General features: G+C 40.6%; 1 protein-coding gene across 5 annotated transcripts in view; it reads right to left on the bottom strand.

The window, feature by feature from the left end:
- FNDC3A (fibronectin type III domain containing 3A) overlaps positions 1 to 25,232 on the bottom strand; it is a 397,009-nt gene that overhangs the window by 154,641 nt on the left and 217,136 nt on the right. For 4 of the 5 annotated variants that reach the window (XM_085889158.1, XM_085889163.1, XM_085889159.1 and 1 more), the window contains one exon: positions 3,993 to 4,069. In XM_085889158.1, coding sequence (XP_085745284.1) covers positions 3,993 to 4,069 — 77 coding nt within the window. Of the gene's footprint in view, positions 1 to 3,992; positions 4,070 to 12,368; positions 12,565 to 25,232 lie in introns of those variants that run through there. The other variant, XM_085889162.1, reaches the window with a different exon arrangement.

Genomic DNA, 25,232 nt, shown 5'->3' with positions numbered 1-25,232 from the left:
CCAAGACAAGTACAACTAATTTTTGCACATGTTATGGTATTTCTTCATTCCAGCATTCGGAGATACGAGCTGAAGTGCCTGTCTACGATGGGCAGTGAAAACATTTAAATACTGTTCTTCTCAAGCAGCTCATATAACCATCTTTTGTGATGGTTGCATGATTTAATTTGTTTCAAATTCAATTATTTTGTGTGCACATGCAGTGGGGGTGCCAAAGCATGAACCTAGGGAGGAGATTTATTAATTGAGATGTGATAAAATAAAATAAATCATTGTAATATGAAACCAAAAGCACTTTCAAGGTATTTCCGTGAACTCTTAAGGATATAACACTTGTGATAATAGGGAAAAAATATTAAATATCTTCACTATAATCAATCATTTCACTGGGTAACAAAAAAAAAATTTTTTTTGTCTGCTACTAAGGGAAATGCAGGTGTTCTTGGCTAAGTCTGGGCCGCTGATTTCAAATCTGTAGTCGGAATTTAGCCAGCACGTCAGGTTTTCAAAATATGTATATGTATTAATGACACCCAGCATGCTATATTAGATACTTTATTTTTGCAGATCACCACATTGTACATCTAATATCAGTGCTTAGTAATTACTTTCACGTCAAATTTAGATAACAATTATTGATCTCTGTGCATAGTGTGTAGTATACAAACCAACAACATAAACAATGGTAATCTTTGGAAAGGTGTAAACTTGATCGTGAAATCTTCCCCATTGTGAGTGATTCAGAAACAACACTTCAAGTTTACACTGTTCCTTTCAATATAGTCAGCGTCGGCACTGTTCAGACGTGTTCAGAAGTGTGTGAGACACTTGCTCTTGTGCTTGTGTGTGGAAATGGTCTCCTGTTGTAGGAACCAGCAGTAATCACCCATCATGTTAGGGTTGAACCGGCCTTGACACCGAGTTTCCATAATCGAAATGTCCTGGTGGAACCTTTCGCCATGCTCATCGTTTACCTCACCCAGATTAGGTGGGAAGAAATCAAGATGAGAACTGCAAGAAGTGCATTTTAAGAGACATCCAACAGCCCATTCGCTGATAGGCCTTTAGCAGGTTGTCCACTAATTCCACATACTGTTCAGCTCTATGGTTCCCAAGAAAGTTCTGCACAACCAACACAAATGCTTCCAATGCTGCAAACTCAAGTGGGTTCAGTTTATTTTTGAACTCGGGATCACGCGTCAGTTCTCGGATCTGGGGCCCAACAAAAATGTGTGCTTTGAGTTTAGCATCAGTTTTCTCTGCACCAAACTTCTCTATGATATAATGGAAGCCATTACCGTCGTGATCCCATGCCTTTACAAAGTTTATCATAAGGGTTAGGGTTAGTAAAAAAAAAACTTGCAATGCCGTGTGGAAAATTTTACTTAAAAATTCATAGCTTGGACAGTTTTCATCCATTTTAAATAATTTAAAGTGCATTCTAAAACTCCTTTTATGAGAAATAATATTCTACAACAGTTGTATTGCTAAAGTTGAAACCAAAAATACAAAAAATAATAATTTATGATCACTCAAAATCACCCACCAGGGCAAGCTACTGTAATTGGACCATATGTATAACTCAAAATCCTGACATGCTGACAAAATTATGACTTCAGATGCGGATTCAGCATACTCAATTTAGTCTATAACATGTTTCCACCCCAGTAGCAAAATCTTTGTTATCCATTGATGATCAATGTGAGTGAGCCCTTTTGCCTTGAGAACTGCCTCAAATTAACAGTGACAAATGCACCTACATCTCTCTCAGACAACATTAAGAAACTTTTTATCACCCACCCCAACTCTCTCTTTCTCATATGTGGCAATTTCAATCGTCACCATGTAACTTGGCTGAGTGTTGCTACCTCTCTCACCAACAATGGCACTTCAGAAAAGGACTTCTGTGACTCCACGGGACTGAATACCTGCAAACCTTCCAACCCAGATTTCTCAAAATGGAAAATACTCCCTTCTGAACTTGGTGATGATGAACATTCCCGCAAATGTCTCCATATATTTGTACCATATCCCGATGCTGTGTGGACTGTGCTTCCTCAATGACGGACCCATGGTAGCTTGGCCATGTTGCTACGTTTGAGCCGAGGTAACTGCTGAAATCTATATATTTGGGTTCTTCCTGACATCTTTGTTCTTTGTTCCTTTCACATTTCGTTCTATTTTCTTTTCACAGTTCTCTTTATTCATTCTAATTCTTGCTGTTTCTTCTCTTTCATCTATTTTACTTTCTATTTCTCTCTATTTCTCTCTTCTGTTATCTATATCTCTCAGGAGAAGTGAATTCTTGCAGAAAGTTTTCTGTAAGGCTCAATTGACTGCGTATGGATGGTTGAGGGTCGTGGAGTAGCGGTTGAAACCAGAACTCTATCCAGGTTCCTCCTAATGACTCCATCTTTGCCTTTTACTTCTTCGGGTTCCTTCTTCATCTTCCGTTTGATCCTGCTCTTCCTCTGCACCAATTGGTTCATCTGATCATATGCTCATAAAGTCAACATCTCTCTTGCCATTCTCAGAGAGCTGCCTCAGTGCTGGCGAGTCTGGCAGTTCACTCTGGGAGATTGGCAAGGACAGCAACCAGCCATCTTTCTTCAGGACTATTCTCCCATAGCTACTATCCATGATGTTAACTCAGCCTGGGAACTCTTCCACAGAAACCTACTCCCTCTTATGTACAGATTCATCCCATTTCATCTTCAATTATCCAACCCTTCTTCCCACCCATGGTACACTGAATCCTGTGGTGAGGCAGTTGCTCTGAAACAACTTGCCTTCTCTTCTTGGAAGGCTAATCCTACCGAAGGCAAATTCAGTGTGTTCCAAGAAGTCCACAAGTGTGTCCACTCTCAGGAGAGTCAGAAAACAACATTTGTCAAAAACTTAAGAATTAACTTTCAAACTTGTCTTCCTCCTCTAAAACCTGATGGCACATTGTTAAGTCTGTCTCTGGAGTGTGCTCCTCTTGCATCCCTTCCAACTCTTCAAATGACGTCACAGCCGACTCCACTTGTGACAAGGCTGAATGCCTCAATGCTGCATTTGCTTCCAAATTGTGTCTCCAACCACTCACTCTCGGTACCCACAGTTCCCAGTCGTACCCAACTCCTCCTGGACTCTGTCTTTTGTATCTGAGAAGGTGAAGAAGGTTCTATCAACCCTCGACTCTGACTTTGCTACTGGATCAGACAGCATCAGCTCATGTGTCCATAAAAACCTGCTCTGCTGCTCTTTTCCAACCTCCCTCTGCCCTTGTCATCCTATAATTTGCCCCAGATAATCTTCCATCTGCTTGGAAATCCAGAAACATCACTGCATAACATAAAAAAGTGCAAAAGCTGATCAGCCCTATCAACTACAGCCCTATCAGCTTACTTCCAATCAGCAAGGTCATGGAATCCATCATCGCAGTTGATATGAAATCCTTCCCACACACAGGGGTTCCCACTCCTCCCCACACACGCAAGTATGCAAGGCATGTACAAATCCAGCCATGGTGCATGCTGGCATTCTTACACACAGACAAAGCAATCGATGCACACGTCCAATATCACATGCTTCAAAATACAACAGTGGCTGCACCACCTAACATACACAAGCTCATTATATTGCAAAAGATCAATGACAAGGAATTTTCAGAATGACGTCTACCGTTTCACATTCTTGTCCTGCAGAATCCTCTTCCTGGATAGTTGCCATTTTCTCTGTCAAATTATAATCCAAGCTTTGGAATTCCTTATTCCTTATAGAGAGAGATTTTCAGCCTACAATCTATCCACGGAAGAAACCATGTTTTTCGCTTGAGCTCTTTGAAATATCCTCAAAAGTACTTCTCCAGCCTACATCTGTGAAGGGGAAATTCCAATTCCTCACAGGGGAGGGAACATTCTAACGATGACAATAAATTACAGGAAAATAGCAGTAACACCTGTGGGAAAGCTTCACTTGTGGTGAGGAAAGTGGTTAAAATTGCTTACTTGGGAGACGTAGCCAGGAGGGATGTGAATAGGTGGGATTGACCCATTAGGCGACATCATCGGGACTTGTGCTGGACCTGGAACGATGCAGCAAACGATCAACAACTCAAATTAATGCCAAGGATACACGGCAACAAGGGCATATATATATATATATATATATATATATATATATATATATATATATATATATATATATATATATATATATATATATATATATATATATATATATATATATATATATGATAAAGCACCATAATTAATCCACCAAAATGACTGCAGATGCCACCCCTGCGCCCTCCCCCTTTTGATGTCATACAAGCCACCACCACAACCACACTTTGTACAAAAGCCAACAATCTACACAGCCAGATTAGATTCCCAGCATCGCCCGAGGACAAACCATTTGAAAAAGAAAACATTCACCAAATGCAAACAAACATCGTTCCGGTAATAAAAAGACATAACCAGATCACTGACAAAAAGGCACTTTCCTTCAAAATTCTGAAATGCACTAGTTAGTTCAACACAGAAAATGTTAATACATTTAGAAAATGCCAAAAATGAGTGGAATGGGAACGGAGTTAATTTTCGAAATGCAATTGAAGATTGCAGAACTTCTGCTGTATTACAGCAATAAGACCACATTTCCAGAGTATGACAACAGTCATTTTGCCAACTTGCACAAATGCAGAATACAGCTTAACCAAACTGCATTGCATGTATTTTTGTTCAAGGGTACGATTGTAGTAATTCATTATTCTGCCACAAATTGTGCTATTCCCATTCATGTTTCATCAGTTCACCAAATCCACCAAGAGGCTTCCACAACAAACATTCAACCGAAATGTTATGCTCAACTCCTGTCACACGTGATTTTCTGGATTACAGGATCTTCATAAATCATTTACATCATCCACGGATGCTACGAGAGTTGTTCCTGGACGTTTGAGTCACTGAGGTTTGAACTTCGTAGACTTCACTTTGTTGGACTCCTTTACATGCATACACAAACAAACATTAAACTGGACAAAATGTTGCTTTTGGTCGTTGATGCCAAAGGTGCGTGTTTTTATATTCTTTTTTGAACACACAAAACTAGGCTAACGGAGGAGTTAAATGACATGAGCATAGCAAGGTCACAAAACAACTTCTAGACATAAATCAGCAAGCCCATGGGCCTTAGGCCCATTTTTTGTTGCGTCGTTCGTAGCTCTATATTTTTAATTTGTAAGAATGGGAGAACAGGCCCAGTTAGGGTGTATTGACATTGCACTATAGGAGCCAATCACTTGCACCTATCCTCACATAGCCAATCGGCAGCATCTCATGACTTGTGGTGCCAAGCCACATGAAGCATAGTTCACATTTTCTTGATCTGAGCATTCACAATGTGAATAATGAAAAAGTTTTTGTCCAGATCCAATTTTTCTTGACCCCCAGCACTGCCTGTGTCCTTCACGATTAATGGGGTACTTTTTTCAACTTTGTGTAACAAGTGGTTTAATAGGAGATACAACAATGACAAACGTACACTGTATCTTTTATACATACAGTATTGTTATGTCGAAGAGTGGGGGTGGGGGGGGACTGAGGGGGGAGGGAGGTGGAGATCCATAGTTAGATCGTGATAAGAATAGTATGGACCGTGTGATCACATAGGTTATTTTTACGTCTGTACCAGGGAAAATGTCAGAGATAATTAGTCTTGTAAAACGTGCACCAAGGAGGCAGTGAGTGTTAACTTTAACAGGATCGAGTAAGTTTGTATTGTGAAAAAACTTCCTGTCTTTAGGGGAGGCCAGGTGAGGACATGTGGACACAAAGGCACCAATAGAGCTGTAACTGTGCTTTTCAGGATTTTATGGACACTGTGAAAGCACCACGAATAAGCATGGCAGTTTTTCTGAGGGTCGCAAAGGACCACTGGATAAGCAGCCTTGTGTGCTGTCGGGCGGGGTGAATTTTGGGGAGAGCACCACTTGCGTACTGTGGAGTGGCCAATGGAGACCAGCCATGGGCAGTCTCTAGAAGGATGTGTCTTTCTGTCAGTCTCTCTCTAACCTGGACAAGACAGACAGCTTAAAGCCAAGTGTGACACACACACACACACACACACACACACACACACACACACACACACACACACACACACACACACACACACACACACACACACACACACACACACACACACACACACACACACACACACACACACACACAATATCGAGAAATAAAAGACAAATTTGCCATTTCTTGTACTACTGTGAAAATCTCATTGCAGTGATGTCACACGCACACGCTCTATTGAAGGGGGGGAGTTATCAAACATTATGAAAACAACATCTAAGTTGTTATTTATATACAAGTCGTTCACTATTTGGATTCTTGCTTTCCTGCCCAGCAAGGATCAGCTTGTCAATAGCATTTTAGAAGTGGGGGGGGGGGGAAGGGGTTGGAATTCTAAGCAGGCTGGAAGTTGAGGCGCTATTTACAACAAGATGGCTGAAATAACAGCATTGTGGACTTTATGCGAAAAACAATGTGCAAGTTATCCTTGCAGAATTTGCTGCTAATCGGATGTATTTTCTGTTTTATCAATGCCAAAGTTGTCAAGTTTTATGTTATCCTTTCACAACACACAAATATTTTTTCTGAAAATTGATAATGAGAAAAAAATGGGATTCGAATGATCCGGCACGGGAGCCGCACAAAAGTCCTTCAAAAGCTGCATGTGGCTTCGGAGCCGCAAGTTGCCAACCCCGCACTAGGCTATCCTGCCAGTCTCGCTGTAGCACTTATTATTCGGAATAAACTGATACACAATTGTTTTTGCAAATTACCTTCCATGGTATGATGGACAATCAAAACGATGCTGGTTTTAAAATTTGATTTTGAAAAAACAATGTATTATCCATGCAATACAATTGGATTTGATCCGAGCTATATAACCACGATGTATTAATTATCCATGCACACAGGCAGAGTCGTCCAGTCAAATTAGTATCTACACCCACCACTAATTGCAAAAGAATCATTTCCACCACAGTGCATTTCAGTAAGACCCCCTAATCACCATACTAAAAGTCCTAAAAAAATCCCAGCATGGGAAAGTAGTGTAATCTGCATAATATGAAAATTAGCTTCCGTCATTAGAGAAAATTCATATTTTCGCTATAACTTTGTATCTAAGTACCTAATTGAAGCAAATCAAGTGTCCAAACCCATGTTTTGAAGGTCAATGAACAAGATAGGCACATTTGCAAATTAATATTTTGAATATAATTTGCATATAATGCAAATTAGTTTTCAGGAATTAGAGAAATTTCTAATTTTCACGATTATTTTCCATATAAGGAACAAGTACCCAAACCCATATTATAAATATAACTTGTATAAAATATGCATATTAGCTTTTTGCAATTATAGAAAATCAAAAATGTTAGATAAAGAGATTTGAAAGTTTTGATGTTGATCCTTCCCAATTTTATGATGTCATCCATTGTCACTGATACTCTAGGTACAGGTTTACTAAGCAGCTTTCCTGATGTGAAAGTGGAAATAATCCCCATTCCATGGAATGTTCCAAAGCCATCAAGAGTTCTTATATTGTGATCAACATTGTCACCAACATGCTGAATTAACTCTCCAGATCCAGGCTCAGGCTCAGGCAACTCTGCCCCTTGTGTAAGAGCGGCACTTTTCTCGAACTTCCACATTTCAGAATAGGAACAACTGAAGCCGTGTTAATGAAGAGTATCTACGATGAACCGTGATAAAAACTGATGATGCATTTCAGTTGCTCGTCCAAATTGCAATGGGGCTAGAATGACTCTTGGCCTTGTTGCTTGCATTATAGCTTGTCCAATTCATGCTACCTTCAGATCATTGTTTTTGCCAACGAACAAACCTTGCAACAACATCAGTAGTGACTGTGGAATGAACTGCACAGCTGCTTCTGTTGATGACATCTGTTCTCTGGTTGGATATAGATCATTATAAGAGTCAACTGCCTTTATGTCACTCTTGATAAGCTTGGCAACTGTGTTTATCATTTGTATTTTCTCAATATTGGGGTCCTCTTTCTTCTGTTCCTTGAAAAGGTTATGGAGAATATTTGCTGCTGTTCGTATAAAAGTTACAACATTTTTCTTTCCATTCAGCTCGGTTATTATGATATTGTCACCAAAATGTTCGATGAGTTTACTATTCATATGTGTAAAGCCATAAGCTGCAACCTCTGAACCCAAAAGACCTGTCTCCATTTTCTCAATCAAGTCTGTTTTTGTAATCTGTTCATCATCATTTTCCTCCAGGTACTTTGCAACCAACAGGAATGCTTCATATCTTTCTGCTTCTTTGGGTCTGCCAAGCCTTTGTTTCTTTGCAACACTACCTAGTCCAGGGGAATGTTGCTGTGGAACGTGCTTCCCAGTCCTGAAGTTGACATTACAGCTTTGATGGGAAACTGCATCGGCTGCGATTAGGTCATTAGCATATGCAATTCTGCCTGAAACTAACGTAGACGATTCATCTTTCCTTTGTGCACATGAATGTAAGACAATATTTTGGAATGATGTGGTTCTTACAGGATAGACATCCATGCCATCATGCTTTTTCTCATTGTAAGTAGCTGGTTCACCGCAAAACAAACAGTGCTTGTCCAAACTGAACGTTGGTGTTTCTGAACAAAGGATACACGGTGAGGGCTGATCTTGTTCAGTTACTTTTTCCTGTGCCTTTGCAATCGTCTGTGGATGAGTGAAAACCCGTCGGCATTCTGTGTGTACTCGCTGACCTTTATGAGTTCTTATACTACTTCCTTGCTGCTCACTGGCCCTGTTGATACTGTCGCTCCCCTTTTCTTGTAGGATTGCAGTATCCTGACCATCTTCTAAACTCTTCTTGCAGAAAACACACTCAGCCATAGCTATCTATAATTCATGAAATAACAGAGCAGAAACAATACAAGTTAGGGTTACGGTTCAATCGGATACAGTTCTTAGATGCAAAGTTATCGTGAAAATATTAATTTTCTCTTATAACAGAAGCTAATTTGCATAATATGCAAATTATATTCGAAAATATAAATTTGTAAATGTGCCTATCATGTTCACTGACCTTCAAAACATGGGTTTGGACACTTGATTTGCTTCAATTGGGTACTTAGATGCAAAGTTATAGTGAAAATATGAATTTTCTCTTATAACAGAATCTAATTTGCATATTATGCAAATTAGACCACTTTCCCATGCGAAGATTTTTTAGGACTTTTAGTACGGTGATTAGGGGGTCTTACTGAAATGCACTGCAGTGGAAACAATTCTTTTGCAATTAGAGGTGGGTTACCCCCTCAAATTTGCAACATTGACTGAACTAGTGGGCATGTTTTTGCCTCAAACCCGGGTTATTTTAAAATTATTTTCAAGAGCGATCGAGGCAGCTGTCTGTTTTTGACTATTCTCCACTAAACGACGTCATTATTTATTTTTAACGATGAGTATAAAGTAAGTCGCCAATTTACATCGTGGATGTATTCCAAAAAACTGCGACGTTATTCGGATACAATTTTTTTCCAATATATATATATATATATATATATATATATATATATATATATATATATATATATATATATATATATATATATAGGCACATTACATACATTACATCCATACATACATACATACATACATACATACATACACAGTGTTATAATGGGGTGATGCGTTGCTCAGGACAAAATTTTGGTCACCCTCACTTAACTTAACCTTCAAAAAAGTAAATATTAGAGACAAAAATGAAATAAATAGATAGAGAACACAATTTAAATAATGTATGGACAAAAATAGGTTTGAGAGTGGAGGGATGACAGGGGCAGGCGCTGCCATACTTTGGTGGAATGTCTAAGCGGCTAATTGGCGTGCTGGTACTCCCTCAAACCCAGCACGCGAATGGCGGGTTTAGCAATCACTGCGCCAGACGTGGGGTGCTTTCCTTGCGGACATTAATAAGAACCAAGTGACTTCATGTTGTGTGTATTTAATAAGTAAACAGGGAGGGAGAACAAAAGACAAGTCAGCATTTATTTACACAGTTCATTCACAAAGATACGCACCCCAGGTATTGAATGAACAGAAGTACACCGTACTTAAGGATTTCAAATGACATTATATCGGACTAAAGTGACTTAAATTGACTATTGGCCCATGTCTGAAGACGTTCTAGCTAAGTGATGAAACTAGACTCAAAGTAAACTGGTGACTTATTCATGCATCAGGAAGAGGATAATTGGTTGAGGTTCAATTATTGGCACAATTAAGCTGCTCGTGGTCACTTGAGAGTTGCAATTCCATGGAGCTTCCATATACCTCGAGGGATTGTGAGTTGGACAGGTGACCATGATGGGCCATGAAATGTAGGAACCATGCTGTTGCTATTTCAATTGTGGTTTCTGTGTTCGGTTGAGGGGGTGGGGGATGAGTAGTTATGGTGGCTGGGGGAGTTGAGTACAGGAGTTGTGGTTGGGGGAGGGGGGTTGAGGAGTTGTGGTTGGGGGGAGGGGGTTGAGGAGTTGTGGAGGTGGGGTTTTAAGGCTTGGAGTGGGGAGGGGATTGAAGCCTTAGGGTTGAAAGTGCGAGGTTGAGTACTTGGGGTTAATGAGGGGTAGAGGTAGAGGGCTTGGGGTTTGTGATGGGGGAAGGGGGGGGGAGTTAAGGACTTGAAGTCACGGAAGTTCTGTGGGTCCCTGCTTATAAGATATATTAATAGGGTATTATTAGGATACAAGAAGAGGATATCAAGTGGTAATAACTCATGTCTGGAATTCAATCCAGGACAGATGATCCAAATCGGGGATCACAGGCAAATGGTAATTGATGGGACAAGAATGTAACCCCTTAATTAATGAAATACATGTGAAACTGAAATCCTCAAGTACAGTCTTATATTTTGCAGATGAGTCATGACATTCTATATCAGAATGATTTTATTGGACTCTTGACGAGTCCTGCAATCCAGTGGTTTAAACATATTTTGGCAAAATTAATTCTGAAAAAAACATCTATCCTTTTCCATATAATGATGGCCTGATAGTATATTCCAGTAATATTATGACATGGGGGTGGGAAAGTCGACATTGGAGAATGGGGAGAAGGGTCGAGGTTGGAGAAGGGTTGTTGTTGGAGGAGGGTTGATGTTGGAGAAGGGGGGAGGGTTGATGTTGGAGAAGGGGGGAGGGTTGATGGTGGAGAAGGGGGAGGGTTGATGTTGGAGAAGGGGCGTTGATGTTGGAGAAGGTGGCGTTGATGTTGGAGAAGGGGGTTGTGTTGGAGAAGGGGGAGGGTTGATGTTGGAGAAGGGGGAGGGTTGATGTTGGAGAAGGGGAGGGTTGATGTTGGAGAAGGGGGTTGATGTTGGAGAAGGGGGTTGATGTTGGAGAAGGGGGTTGATGTTGGAGAAGGGGGTTGATGTTGGAGAAGGGGGTTGATGTTGGAGAAGGGGGTTGATGTTGGAGAAGGGGGGTTGATGTTGGAGAAGGGGGGTTGATGTTGGAGAAGGGGCGAGGGTTGATGTTGGAGAAGGGGCGAGGATTTATGTTGGAGTAGGGAGGAGAGTTGATGTTGGAGTAGGGGGAGGGTTTATGTTGGAGAAGGGAGGAGAGTTGATGTTGGAGTAGGGGGAGGGTTTATGTTGGAGTAGGGGGAGAGTTGGTGTTGGAGTAGGGGGAGAGTTGATGTTGGAGTAGGGGGAGGGTTGGTGTTGGAAAAGGTGGGGGGTTGATGTTGGAGAAGGAGGGAGGGTTGATGTTGGAGAAGGGGGAGGGTTTATGTTGGAGAAGGGGGAGGGTTTATGTTGGAGAAGGGGGAGGGTTGGTGTTGGAAAAGGTGGGGGGTTGATGTTGGAGGAGGGAGGGTTGATGTTGGAGAAGGGGGAGGGTTTATGTTGGAGAAGGGGGTGATGTTGGAGAAGGGGGAGGGTTTATGTTGGAGAAGGGGGATTGATGTTGGAGAAGGGGGAGGGTTGATGTTGGAGAAAGGGGGTTGATGTTGGAGAAAGGGGAGGGTTAATGTTGGAGAAGGGGAGAGGGTTGATGTTGGAGAAAGGGGGGGTGGTTGATGTTGGAGAAGGGGGTGGGAGGGGTCGATGTTGGAGAAGCGGGGGGGGGATTGATATTGGAGAAGGGGGGAGGGAGGGGTCTCTGCTGGAGAAAAGGAAGCAGGGAAGAAGAGGAAAAGACAAACAGCTTTGTATACCAAGGTGCAGGTTGTTTTACACACATTCGGCACAGATTTGTTTTCCTGATACCCCATAGGTCGTGCTGGGGCCTAAACATGACCAGACAAGAGTTTCATGACGAAACCCGCTTACCGGGGCCTTCCATCACCCTCACGCCTGCAATGCCCCTTCCCTCTGAGGTAAAACAAAGTCGACAGCTCTCAACAATCGCTCAAAGGCGCCACCGGAAAGAAAAATAATTATAAAAATACTCAGGGAAGAGGAAAAGACTGCCGATGAAAACCAAGGGTTACGTGTCAGTTGGTGGGAGGAGAAAGGGGCGGGGCATAGTAAAAGTATTTTAAATTTGCTATTTTGAGAAGTCGTGACGTCAAAAAACGTTTGAGGTATAACAGAGGATGCCTTATTTACGTTCGTTTTTGTATTTTAAATGGCATTCTAAAGGTAGGTTCATCGGTTTGTTTCATGAGTATCCCTACTTCCTCTATTGGGTACAGTATTACATTCTCCAAATGGAAACGATAATAATCCGTATTTAGAGCGATCTATTTAGTACATACGCAAAAATCGTTCCCTTATTTTTTCCTCAGTTTTCATTTCTCAATTTAGCATGAACAAAATAGGCCTGGTATTGGCTTAAGGATCCTAGGGTCTTGAGTTTCAAGCCCCTGTTCTCACCATTGAATTAACATCAGATGGGTTGACTGAGCCTGTCATCCTTCCCAGGTTGGAACAAGCTCAAATGAGCTAAGATCCTCGTCCTCTTAATGATGACGTCATAAAACGAATATGACGTCATTGTGATGTATCAGCTTTGCGATAAATTATCTGTGCTAATGCCCGGCTCGATTCCTGCAAACAAAATTCAAACAGCTGGCCTAGTTTCGGAGATAATGGTATCAGCGATTGCCATTAGCGGCGATATTATGATGTCAACTTTATTTCTTGGAAGAATTTCCAAAATCGGAGATGGTTACTGCCTGCATGTGGGCTTTCTGCATATACATGGCAAGTTTCACGAAGATCCGATGAAAACTCTGGGTTGTGAAACAAAAAATGTCAAAAAATAGGAATGACGTCATAAAAATTGATATGACGTCATAGTGATGTATCATATGTGCGTAATTAATCTCTGCTAATGCCCTGTTCGATTCCCGCAAACAGAATTCAAAAAGCTTGCCTCGTTTCGGAGATAATTGTTTAGGCGATTTCCATTAGCGGAGATATTTTGACATCATAACTTTTTTTCTAGGAGGAATTTTCAAAATCGGAGATGGTTACTGTCTGTGCAGGGTATTTTTACATATATCTGCCAATTTTCAGGAAGTTTCGATGAAAACTGTAGGCTGGGAAACAAAAAAGTCCACAAGAAGAAGATGAAGAACAACAACGTGAGTAAGACTTAGAGATCCTCCACGAGGATCTAAAAATGAGTACCAGGTTACTGGTATAGGCACTGTCACACCATGACGTTTTTAGCCAGCAATGGCAACATATAAAAATGGATGTAAAACGTTTGCGTACACTGAAATTTTGATGGTTTTTTTATGTTTTGGTCGTATGCATAACATATTAGTAACGGGCACAGAACGTTTCGTTGTCTTATAGATAACTTATTCCAACGAATGCTTAGCCTGTTGTCGGCGTTCACAACCTATGCCCAACGATAGTTTAACTTAGGCAGAGCGCGCTGCACGTATCGCCGACGAACTTGTGGCATAGCCTGTTAAAAACCTGCCACTCGCCGATTTAAATCATAACCGCCTGAGAATTGGAAGTGTCAACATCGCAGTCACACCTTGACGATTTAGCCAGCGTATGCCGACCTATGAAAAATTTGCCGAACCAAGATGGCACACGTCGAATACGGTATGGGTAAGTTGTGTATACGTTAAGAGCACGCTGAAAAACGATGAAGTATGCTGTCATATTTCGTGGTACATCTCGTACTTCGTGAAATTTCAAGCATGCTGAAAATTTTACGACGTACTCGCCGTATGGCTCACACATTCCGCTACGCTGGGAATAAGTTGTAGGCACGATATGCGATCGTTGACACACGTCGACACAAGTTCCTTGTAAGTTACTCATAAGTCGAAACGCGTCGAGGTAATGTTTAACATACCCGAAACTTATTTTCTCCGTCAAAGCAGATTTTCTTTTTTTCTCCCTGACTCCGTGAAGGCACGTGACAAAATATCTGAAGTTGTTGTTGTTGTTTTTTTTTTGTTTTTTTTTAGTCTATCACGAATTTTAAAATATATTCGGAAATTTGCTTTTAAGTTTCGACGTCGACGTGACAATATCCTCAAACAGAAAATCTTCACAGAGGAGGAATTAAGAATAAGACATGAGCAAACTGAAGAGGCAATCGGACGTGACCTAACGAATGGCACGTGACGAAATATCGGAAGTTATTGTTGTTGTTTTTTATTTAAATGCTGCCAATACGCCATTATACGGTAGCTGTAAATTAGAAACACGTTCAGTAAGTACTGTGGTCGTCCGGAAGAGGTCATTCAAATACGTCTACATACGTCAATATGCGTTGGAGCTACGTTACACATAGGTTCAAAGACGTTACTCATAGGTTAGAAATAAGTTTTGGGTACGCTAAGCATTACCTCGACGTGTTTCGACTTATGAGTAACTTACAAGTAACGTGCCTCGACGTGTGTCAACGATCGCATAACGTGCCTCAACATGTGTGCAACGATTGCGTAACGTGCCGTACAACACGTTACTCATAGGTTATAAATAAGTTTCGGGTACGCTAATCATTACCTCGACGTGTTTCGAATTATGAGTAACTTCCAAGTAACGTGTGTCGACATGTGTCAACGATCGCATAACGTGCCTACAACTTATGGCCAGCGTAGTGGAACGTGCGAGTCATACGCTGCCATACGTCGTAAAATTTCAAGCATGCTAAAATTTGAGGACAACCGCAAAGTACAACGATGAAAGCCAGCGTACTACGACGTATGGCAGTGTTTTTCAGCGTGCTCTTAACGTATACAAAAACTTACCCATAATATAACGTATTCGACGTGTGCCAGCGTTTTAGACAAATTTTTCATAAGTCGGCATATGCTGGCTAAATCGTCAAGGTGTGACAGCACCTTAACAGGGGGCTTTGCATCAAGGGCACAGCAGCGCCCCCAGAAAATGATGCAGCCAAGCAGCCACAGGCTGCAAATGAATAAATAATAAATAAAGTAACAATATTGTGTTCAAAGCAAACAGAGGTGATTGAACAACAAGATGATGGAAAAAAAAAAAGCAAAGCATGGAAAACTAGTCTTTGGAAAGTCTAAAGCTGGTTTGTGAAGGTGGAAAAATCGCATCTGTGTCCAAAGGAAGCGGTTCAGTTTGGCATTTTTAATATGAAACAGGCAAAGCCTAGAAACCAACGAAAAACATTAGAATTACCCCCGTAGAACCCTTTAGAATCTCTTAGAATTATTGTTTTATGTATGAATACACTGTCGAGGCTCGTATGAGAGCGAACACACAGAACATATAACAAGGGATCAGGAAACAAGAAGTCGGGGGGGGGGTGAAGGAAAAATACAGTGGGGAACAGACACATTAGGAGATCTGTGGAAGGGAGAGGGATGGGGTGGGGTGCACTGGGTAAACAAGATGGACATCACAGGGACTTTCAGGAAGGAAAGCAGGGAATTTGAAGGAGGTGGGTTGGGGTGGATTAGCGGGGGAAGAAAAGATAGTGGTTTTGGATGTGAGAAGACAAGAGATGGTGGTGAACAGCTGTTTTGAAGACCTAGAGGGAAGAGTGAGATTGAAGAGAGTGTGTGAGTTTGTACCAAAGGTAGGGAAAAAAAGGAATGAAAGAATGAAGGTGGACAGCGTCCTGCGGAAATTTTCTTTGGGGCGGGGGGAGGGGCGAGGCCAGAGAAGAGACGAGAGAAGACAGACAGACCACCGACCTGCCTGCAGTGTGAGAGTGAGAGACCCAAAGACTCAGCCTCATCGTGGGAGATACTGATGATCCTAAATGCCTTGGTTTTCACAGCGTGAAGCCAAGAAAAGTGAGAGGCAGGAGCACCAGTCCAAGGGGAGAGCAGTACTCCATCAGACTGCAGATGAAACCTTTGTTTGTGGTCAGGAGCTCAGGTGGGACGAGAAAGGACTTTGCACGACAGAAGATGCCCAGCCGGCAACTGGTTTTGGAGGCCAGCTTGGAAATGTGGCTTTCCCAGGAAAGATCATGGCATATCGTGAGACCCAAAAGCTTGAATGAAATGATTCATTCAAGAGGATTGTTGAGAAAGAAGATGTGGGGTGAGGGTGGGGGTTCCAGAAAGTCCTTTTGGAGAGACATTGTGAGAATGTGAGATTTGTCAGGATTGAAAGACGTGTTCCACGTGTTGGACCAGCTTGTAATTTTATCCAGATCTGCAGAGAGTGAAGAAGCTACTGCTTGCCAATCTGAGGGAAGACAGATGGTACAGTAAAGGGTGCAGTAATCAGCAAAGAGATAAAGAGGTTTTCCAGAGAGTCGGTGAGATCATTGATAAAAACCAGAAAAAGAACAGAGCCCAGAACGCTGCCTTGAAGAACTCCAGCCTGGACAGGAAGGGGGGATGAAAGAACTCCATTTAGGGCCACAAGGTGACTGCGACAGGAGCGGAAGTCTGTGAGCCATGAGTGGAGATGTCCTTGGATACCATAGGAAGAGAGTTTTGTGAGCAGGGCAGGGTGCCAGACCGTATCGAAGGCACACGATATGTCTAGGGAGATGGCTCTGATTTAATGTCCGGCATTGAGGATCTCCATCCATTGTTGGGAGAGCAGAAGCAGCATATCCAGGGTAGAGTGAACTGGTCTGAATCTAAATTGATGATCAGAAATCAAGCCACTGGAGACGAGAAAGGATTTAATGTCGGAAGCGATGATGGATTCCATAACCTTGGGGTAATGGAATAATCAGCTAAGGCTGATTGGTCTGTTGTTGCAGGGATCTGTTTTTGCACCTTTTTTATGTATAGCGGTAATGTTTGCTGATTTCCAAGCAGATGGCAGATGAAATTGAGCAAGTGAGAGGGTGAATAGAACAGAGAGAGGGTGAGCAAGAGCAGAGGAGCAGGTTTTTAGGACATGTGGGCTGATGCCATCTGGATCGGTTGCAGAATCAGAGTTGAGGTTTGACAGCAAGCTCTCCACCTTGTCAGGAGAAAAAGGTCACAAAATCCAGGAACAGCTGGGTATGACTGGGTAAGTTGGGTACAGAAAGCGACGGGTTTGGGACACAAGATTTAGAAGATTTAGAAATGTAGAATTTAAAGAAGTTTCGAATTACCCATTAGAGCCCATTAGAAATACCCATTATAATTACCCTTTAGAACACTTCAGAACCGTTTTGAATTACCCATTATAATTACCATTTTGAAATACCCTTTAGAATTACCCTTTAGAATTACCCTTTAGAATTGCCTTTTAGAATCGCCTTTTAGAATCACCCTTTAAAATTACCCTTTAGAATTACCCTTTATAATTACCCGTGATAATTACCCTTTAAATTGCCTTTTAGAATTACCCTTTAGAATTGCCTTTTAGAATTAGGCTTTAGAATTGCCCTTTAGAACACTTCAGAACGGTTTCGAATTACCCATTAGAACCCATTAGAATAACCCATTATAATTACCCTTTAGAACACTTCAGAACGGTTTACAATTACCCATTATAATTACTCTTTATAATTACTCTTTCAAATTACCCTTTAGAATTACCCTTTAGAATTACCTTTTAGAATTACCCTTGAGAACACTTCAGAACCATTTGAAATTACCCATTAGAACCCATTATAATTACCCTTTAGAATTACTCTTTTGAATTACCTTTTATAATCACCCATTATAATTAGCCTTTAGAATAACTCTTTTGAATTACCATTTAGAATTACCCTTTATAATTACCCATTATAATTACCCTTTAAATTGCCTTTTAGAATTACCCTTTAGAATTGCCTTTTAGAATTACCCTTTAGAATTGCCCTTTAGAACACTTCAGAACGGTTTCGAATTACCCATTAGAACCCATTAGAATTACCCATTATAATTACCCTTAAGAACACTTCAGAACGGTTTAGAGTCACCCATTATAATTACTCTTTATAATTACTCTTTCAAATTACCCTTTAGAATTACCCTTTAGAACACTTCAGAACCGTTTGAAATTACCCATTAGAACCCATTATAATTACCCTTTAGAATTACTCTTTAGAATTACCTTTTATAATCACCCATTATAATTAGCCTTGAGAATAACTCTTTTGAATTACCCTTTAGAATTACCCTTGAGAACTACCCATTATAATTACCCTTTAAAATTACTCTTTAGAATTACCCTTTAGAAAGTCCTTTTAGAATTACCCTTAAGAATTGCCTTTTAGAATTACCCTTTAAAATCACCCTTTAGAATTACCCTTTACAATTGCCTTTTAGAATTGCCTTTTGGAATTACCATTTAGAATTACCCTTTAGAATTGCCCTTTAGAACACTTCAGAACCGTTTCAAATTACCCATTTGAACCCTTTAGAATTACCCATTATAATTACCCTTGAGAACACTTCAGAACTGTTTCAAATTACCCATTAGAACCCATTAGATTTACCCATTATAATTACCCTTTAGAATTACCCTTGAGAATTATTCTTTAGAATCACCCTTTATAATTACCCATTATAATTACCCTTTAAAATGCCTTTTACAATTACCCTTTAGAATTGCCTTTTGGAATTACCCTTTAGAATTGCCCTTGAGAACACTTCAGAACTGTTTCAAATTACCCATTAGAACCCATTAGATTTACCCATTATAATTACCCTTTAGAATTACCCTTGAGAATTATTCTTTAGAATCACCCTTTATAATTACCCATTATAATTACCCTTTAAAATGCCTTTTACAATTACCCTTTAGAATTGCCTTTTGGAATTACCCTTTAGAATTGCCCTTTAGAACACTTCAGAACCGTTTCAAATTACCCATTAGAACCCATTAGAATTACTCATTATAATTACCCTTTAGAACACTTCAGAATGGTTTAGAATTACCCATTATAATTACTCTTTATAATTACTCTTTTGAATTACCCTTTAGAATTACCCTTTAGAATTACCCTTTAGAACACTTCAGAACCGTTTGAAATTACCCATTAGAACCCATTATAATTACCCTTTAGAATTACTCTTTAGTATTACCCTTTAGAATTACCCATTATAATTACCCTTTAGAATAACTCTTTTGAATTACCCTTTAGAATTACCTTTAGAACTACCCATTATAATTACGCTTTAGAATAACTCTTTTGAATTACCCTTTAGAATTACCTTTAGAACTACCCATTATAATTACGCTTTAGAATAACTCTTTTGAATTACCCTTTAGAATTACCCTTTAGAACTACCCATTATAATTACCCTTTAGAATTACTCTTTAGAATTACCCTTTAGAATTTCCTTTTAGAATTATCCTTAAGAATTGCCTTTTCGAATTACCCTTTGCAATTGCCTTTTAGAATTACCCTTTAAAATTACCCTTTAGAATTACCCTTCAGAATTGCCTTTTAGAATTACCCTTTAAAATAACCATTTAGAATTACCCTTTAGAATTGCCTTTTAGAATTGCCTTTTGGAATTACCCTTGAGAATTACCCATTAGAATTGCCCGTTAGAACACTTCAGAACCGTTTCAAATTACCCATGAGAACCCTTCAGAATTACCCATTATAATTACCCTTGAGAACACTTCAGAACTGTTTCAAATTACCCATTAGAACCCATTAGATTTACCCATTACAATTACCCTTTAGAATCACCCTTTATAATTACCTATTATAATTACCCTTTAAATTGCCTTTTACAATTACCCTTTAGAATTGCCCTTTCGAACACTTCAGAACCGTTTCGAATTACCCATTAGAACCCATTAGAATTACCCATTATAATTACCCTTAAGAACACTTCAGAACCGTTTAAAATTACCCATTATAATTACTCTTTCGAATTACCCTTAAGAATTACTCTTTAGAATTACCCTTTAGAATTACCCATTATAATTACCCTTTAAATTGCCTTTTAGAATTACCCTTTAGAATTGCCTTTTAGAATTACCCTTTAGAATTGCCCTTTGGAACACTTCAGAACCGTTTCGAATTACCCATTGGAACCCATTAGAATTACCCATTATAATTACCCTTTAGAACACTTCAGAATCATTTAGAATTACCCATTGGAACCCATTAGAATCACCCATTATAATTACTCTTTAGAATTAACCATTATATTTACCCATTAGAACCCTTTAGAAATGCCCTTTAGACTGATATTGTTTTCCATTCCTGCAAATGCTTCCACTACTGCCATTGATTGTACAAGTAAATAGAACAAAGTTCATGATGTAAAAGTATGAACAAGTTGGCACCGATGAAAAGTACACCACAAAAGACCTTTCTCCTATTATGTTAATATTTAAATGTTAAATGTTACATGCCAGCATTTCCCTCTCACATTAACATTTTTCCATTCCTAGAACTTGAACAACTGAGTAATAATTCAGAGAATTTTCGCATGACTTGAATGAGTTTCTCCCTTTCTGGCAAGAAGCTTCGTCTAACTGTATCAGATGCTTGGACAGGCCATCAGTCTTCAAACTGTGTTGCAGCTGCAATTGTTGGACCAAGTGCTCTTTGCCAAGGTTAGTGGTGGGGGTGGGGGGGGGCTGAGCAAATATCTCAGATCTACGAATATGCTCTGAAAGCTGATACAGAGATTCGAAGGAGACGAATTATCCTGAACGCCAACATTTCAAATCAACTTTCACGAGAGGATACTATAGCGTCAACAGCTCAACTAATGTCAAGCACGTTGCGGCGGGAGGTTAAAATCTTGCGATGTACTGAACGGTTTTAACTCCTATGGAGACGTTCCAAGTTATGTCGGACTGCGCACACGCTTGTGAGGAGAGGCTTGAGAACCTTACGGCTTACACGTTTGTAAAACCAATGGGTTTATTCCCCGAACCACAAACAAATAAAAAAGCACCAGGGAATGGTGAAATCGTGATGGAGGAGACGACGGCGGATTGGGAAGGAAGGAAGGGAATGCAATGAATAAACTAGAGAGGGAGCACTCGGTAGAGTGCAAAACCTCCGCCGCCAATACTGCTAGGTCACTCAAGTGAGCCTGGTATCTTATTCATTCAATTTGACGTCAACAGTGCTCACAGAATTATAGTTTGCAACTTTCCCTTTTACTTTTAACTTTTACATACTCAATTCATTCGTCATAACTAGATTCCTTGAGACAGAAATTGATTTTACGTGGGTATATCCACCTGAAGTTCCAAAATCAGCCACAATTATAATTTTGGCATGTTTTTTTGTTGGAAATCACTTAAAACATGTAGAAATGCAAAAAAAAAAAATTCAAATATTTTTTCAAATTGGCCGCCATAGCGGCCATATTGGATTTTGGACCAAGTCCAAAATCTAATGGCATGATCCTTGGACCAGGCCTAACCCCCCCCACCCCCACCAAGTTTCGTCGAAATCTGTCAAGGAGTTTTTCCGTAATACTGTTCACAAACAAACAAACAAACAAACAGAAAGGGGTGAAAACAGTAACCTCCATCCATCTTCGATGGCGGAGGTTAACAACTAATTACATACAGTGAGGTAAAAATTAATCTAAAGAAATCTAAGGTGCCTCATTCTGGACTCAATCACAGATGGGAAGGGGACAAAACCAGGAGATTCAGCTCTGGTGGGAGCGGGGGGGGGGGGAAGATGGGCGACGAGCAGCCATGAGCAGGCGATAAGGAGGGATGAGGAGTTAATTGACAGGACGAAGAACAGACACAGGGCGAAGGAAAGCAAGCTTGCGCAGGGCAGAGGCAGGCAAAACAGGACGATCTCTTCAGAGCTCTCCTCCCTCGAGTTTGCTCTCTCAGCCCTCAGTTCTCCTCAGAGTCTTTTCTCCCCTCCAAACTGGGCTCTCCTCACTACTCCCAATCCTCACTTTTCATTCTCCCCAGAGCTCAATCCTCCTCTGACACATTCAACTCAGAACTCTTTCTCCTCCATTGCTTCGCGATCCTCTCTCAGGCCCCAAACCCACCCGATTCAGGCTCCTCCCCTCCAGGTGGAACAAAAACTCCGCCCTCAGGAGATGACAAAACGCTCCGCCCTTCTCTCTTGCACTGCTTCCCGGTGCAGCCAGTGGATGTTTACAGAGGGGTTATACTATACGTACAATTCCTTAACCATAATCCCGAATTAATTATTACAACGCACCTTAACAAAACAACGCACCTCCTTAACAACGCACCTCCTTAATTGTGCACAAACAAAACAATCTTTAAGCTGACGTGTCCTTACTTATTACATTGAGACGGGCTAGCTACTCGTACGCAGACCATGCTATTCCATACACTTCTATCTGTCCTAAAGGAATGTCTACCCCCCCCCCCCCACAAACGTAACAACACAATTGGTCTTCACAAAAATTCAGCTATATAAGCGACTTGCAGGGGTGCCTGGCATTGCCCGATGCTGTCGTAATGCTGTTAGCATTTTAAATATTTTTTTATGGGAGCCTACACTTCCCTATATCCACTTACAAATGGAGTCAAGGATCATTCAATATTACCGTTCACAAAGCTACAAAGGCTGAGGCACTACAGATAGCGCGGTTAAAAAATAAAAAAAATCCAACTTGTTTTTTCTTTGCAACATTTTTGGTGAAAACACTCCCTGGCACTCATTGATAAACCTCTGAAAATTTGACGAAGATCTGTTTGGCCATCTCTGAGAAAAATGGTGACACAGACAGACAAACGGCGCTTTTATATTCTAGACTATCTGAAGTCTAGATTGTCCCCGGCGTTGCCCGGGGAAATTCAATGCAACATGTATTGAACTATTTTCTGGATGACAAATTGGGGAATGTTGGCCTTATGGTTTTGTATGAATTACCAATCTTGGATGTTACAAAATGCACTTGGACTTGTATTGAAATGCTTCATCTTCTAAGGATGCTCAACATGCTGCCCTGGAGGCTGCTTGTCTTGCCCGTTGATCCTCAACTCAAACCTGTGTCAACTCTGTAGTCTCAGCTGACCTAGAGGCTGCTTGTCTTGCATGTTGAACCTCAAGCCGAGTGTGTCTGCTCTGCAGTCAAAGCTGACCTGGAGGCTGCTTATCTTGCACGTTGAACCTCAAGCCGAGTGTGTCTGCTCTGTAGTCTCAGCTGACCTGGAGGCTGCTTATTTTGCACGTTGAACCTCAAGCCAAGTGTGTCTGCTCTGTAGTCTCAGCTGACCTGGAGGCTGCTTGTCTTGCATGTTGAACCTCAAGCCGAGTGTGTCAGCTCTGTAGTCTCAGCTGACCTGGAGGCTGCTTGTCTTGCACGTTGAACCTCAAGCCGAGTGTGTCTGCTCTGTAGTCAAAGCTGACCTGGAGGCTGCCATTCTCTTTGCATCTGATTTGCTTTTGCCCATCAGGGGTCTTTTTTGGTGGCATGAGGCAGTATATATAATGTAAGGTACCATAGGTTAAGATATTTCTTAACAGGAGTGTTCCCTTGTGAGTTCCAGAAGTGCTCCAGCGGGCATCTTACTGTGCTGATCTTCGTGACGTGGTCGATATTAAGAGTTAAAAAAGCAACAGATGTATCATATAGAGATGGGGTGGATTAGAGGTAAGGGAAAAATCTACCAAGGGAATACCGTTTTTGTTATTCACTTGCATACCTCTAACATGACCACATATGATCTTCACAATACATATTTTACTCAATTGTGGCAGTGTGGAAGCAACATACTCACTCGAGGCCTGAACACGGAAGTGTTATAATAAACCATATAAAACAGTCTTTTTAATAACAGGTGCATGTGTAAACACTGTAATGATTAAATTTGTGTTTTTGACAACAAATCACTCACTACAATCTCAACATAGGATCTTCACAATACATTTACTCGATCGCTTCCGGAAAATAAACAAAAACAGGCAGGGTATGAGCACAAGACCCGATCGAGGCCTGAAGGCCAATTATCTGTTATTTATTTATTTATTTATTTAAAGATTTTATTTATCCAAACATAGCCCTTGATGCTTTTCTGGATTAAAGAACAGGCCATACAAAGTTTGGTTGCACTAATTCCTGCAGGGTGTGAATGCATAAACGGAGAAACCCAAACAAACTTTCTTCTCTATATATTTGATAAAGCAAATAATACATCAATGATTCTACATGTGCATATAAATAAACATTAAAAACAACAAACAATTGGCCACAACTAACTGTGGCAAAAAAGCAGAAAAATGCGAGATAGTAGAAATCTAGCACACCTGCTTCCAAGCAGATGGAAGATGACCTTGGGCAAGAAGGAAGAAGCATTTCATTCAATGCTTTGCTGCTATCCTTGAATGATGAGATAACGCAGTCAAGCAGCTGCCAAAATTTTTCACATTTGTGGGAGAACTGAAGGCACTTCTCCCAGATACCAACCATCCATGGGACAACATCCCTCATCCTCCTTCACTTTCAAATCAAGGTGTTACAGATGAAAACTAGAAGTGCACTCAGTGGAACGCATACCTCCGCCACGTAATGCCTGATCCACGAGAACATATTGTGCCCAATACATTTTTGAAATATCAGACGACATATCATTTTTGGCCCCATCTCTCAATGGTGAAGAATCACTTTAAAAATTATAGGAGCCGCATCCGGATCTTCGCCAAAATGTAATCAGTACGTCCTTATCACACGCCGAACCTGTCCACAAAATTTAATCCGGATCCGTCCACAACCTTTTGAGATATCTTGTAAACAGACAAACAAACAGACAGACAGACAGATAGGGGTGAAAACATAACCTCCTTCACCTTCGGTGGTGGAGGTAACAATGTTTTCTCTAAATTATAGTTTATTACTTGCGACAATCAAATATTTTTCAAGTATATTG

The sequence above is a fragment of the Eptatretus burgeri genome, chromosome 7 (genome assembly GCF_056783735.1).
Source record: "Eptatretus burgeri isolate ZD-2024b chromosome 7, Ebu_testis_v1, whole genome shotgun sequence".
NCBI classification, from domain to species: domain Eukaryota; kingdom Metazoa; phylum Chordata; class Myxini; order Myxiniformes; family Myxinidae; genus Eptatretus; species Eptatretus burgeri.
The sequence above is the reverse complement of the archived record's forward strand: the minus strand, read 5'-3'. Positions and strand labels throughout refer to the sequence as shown.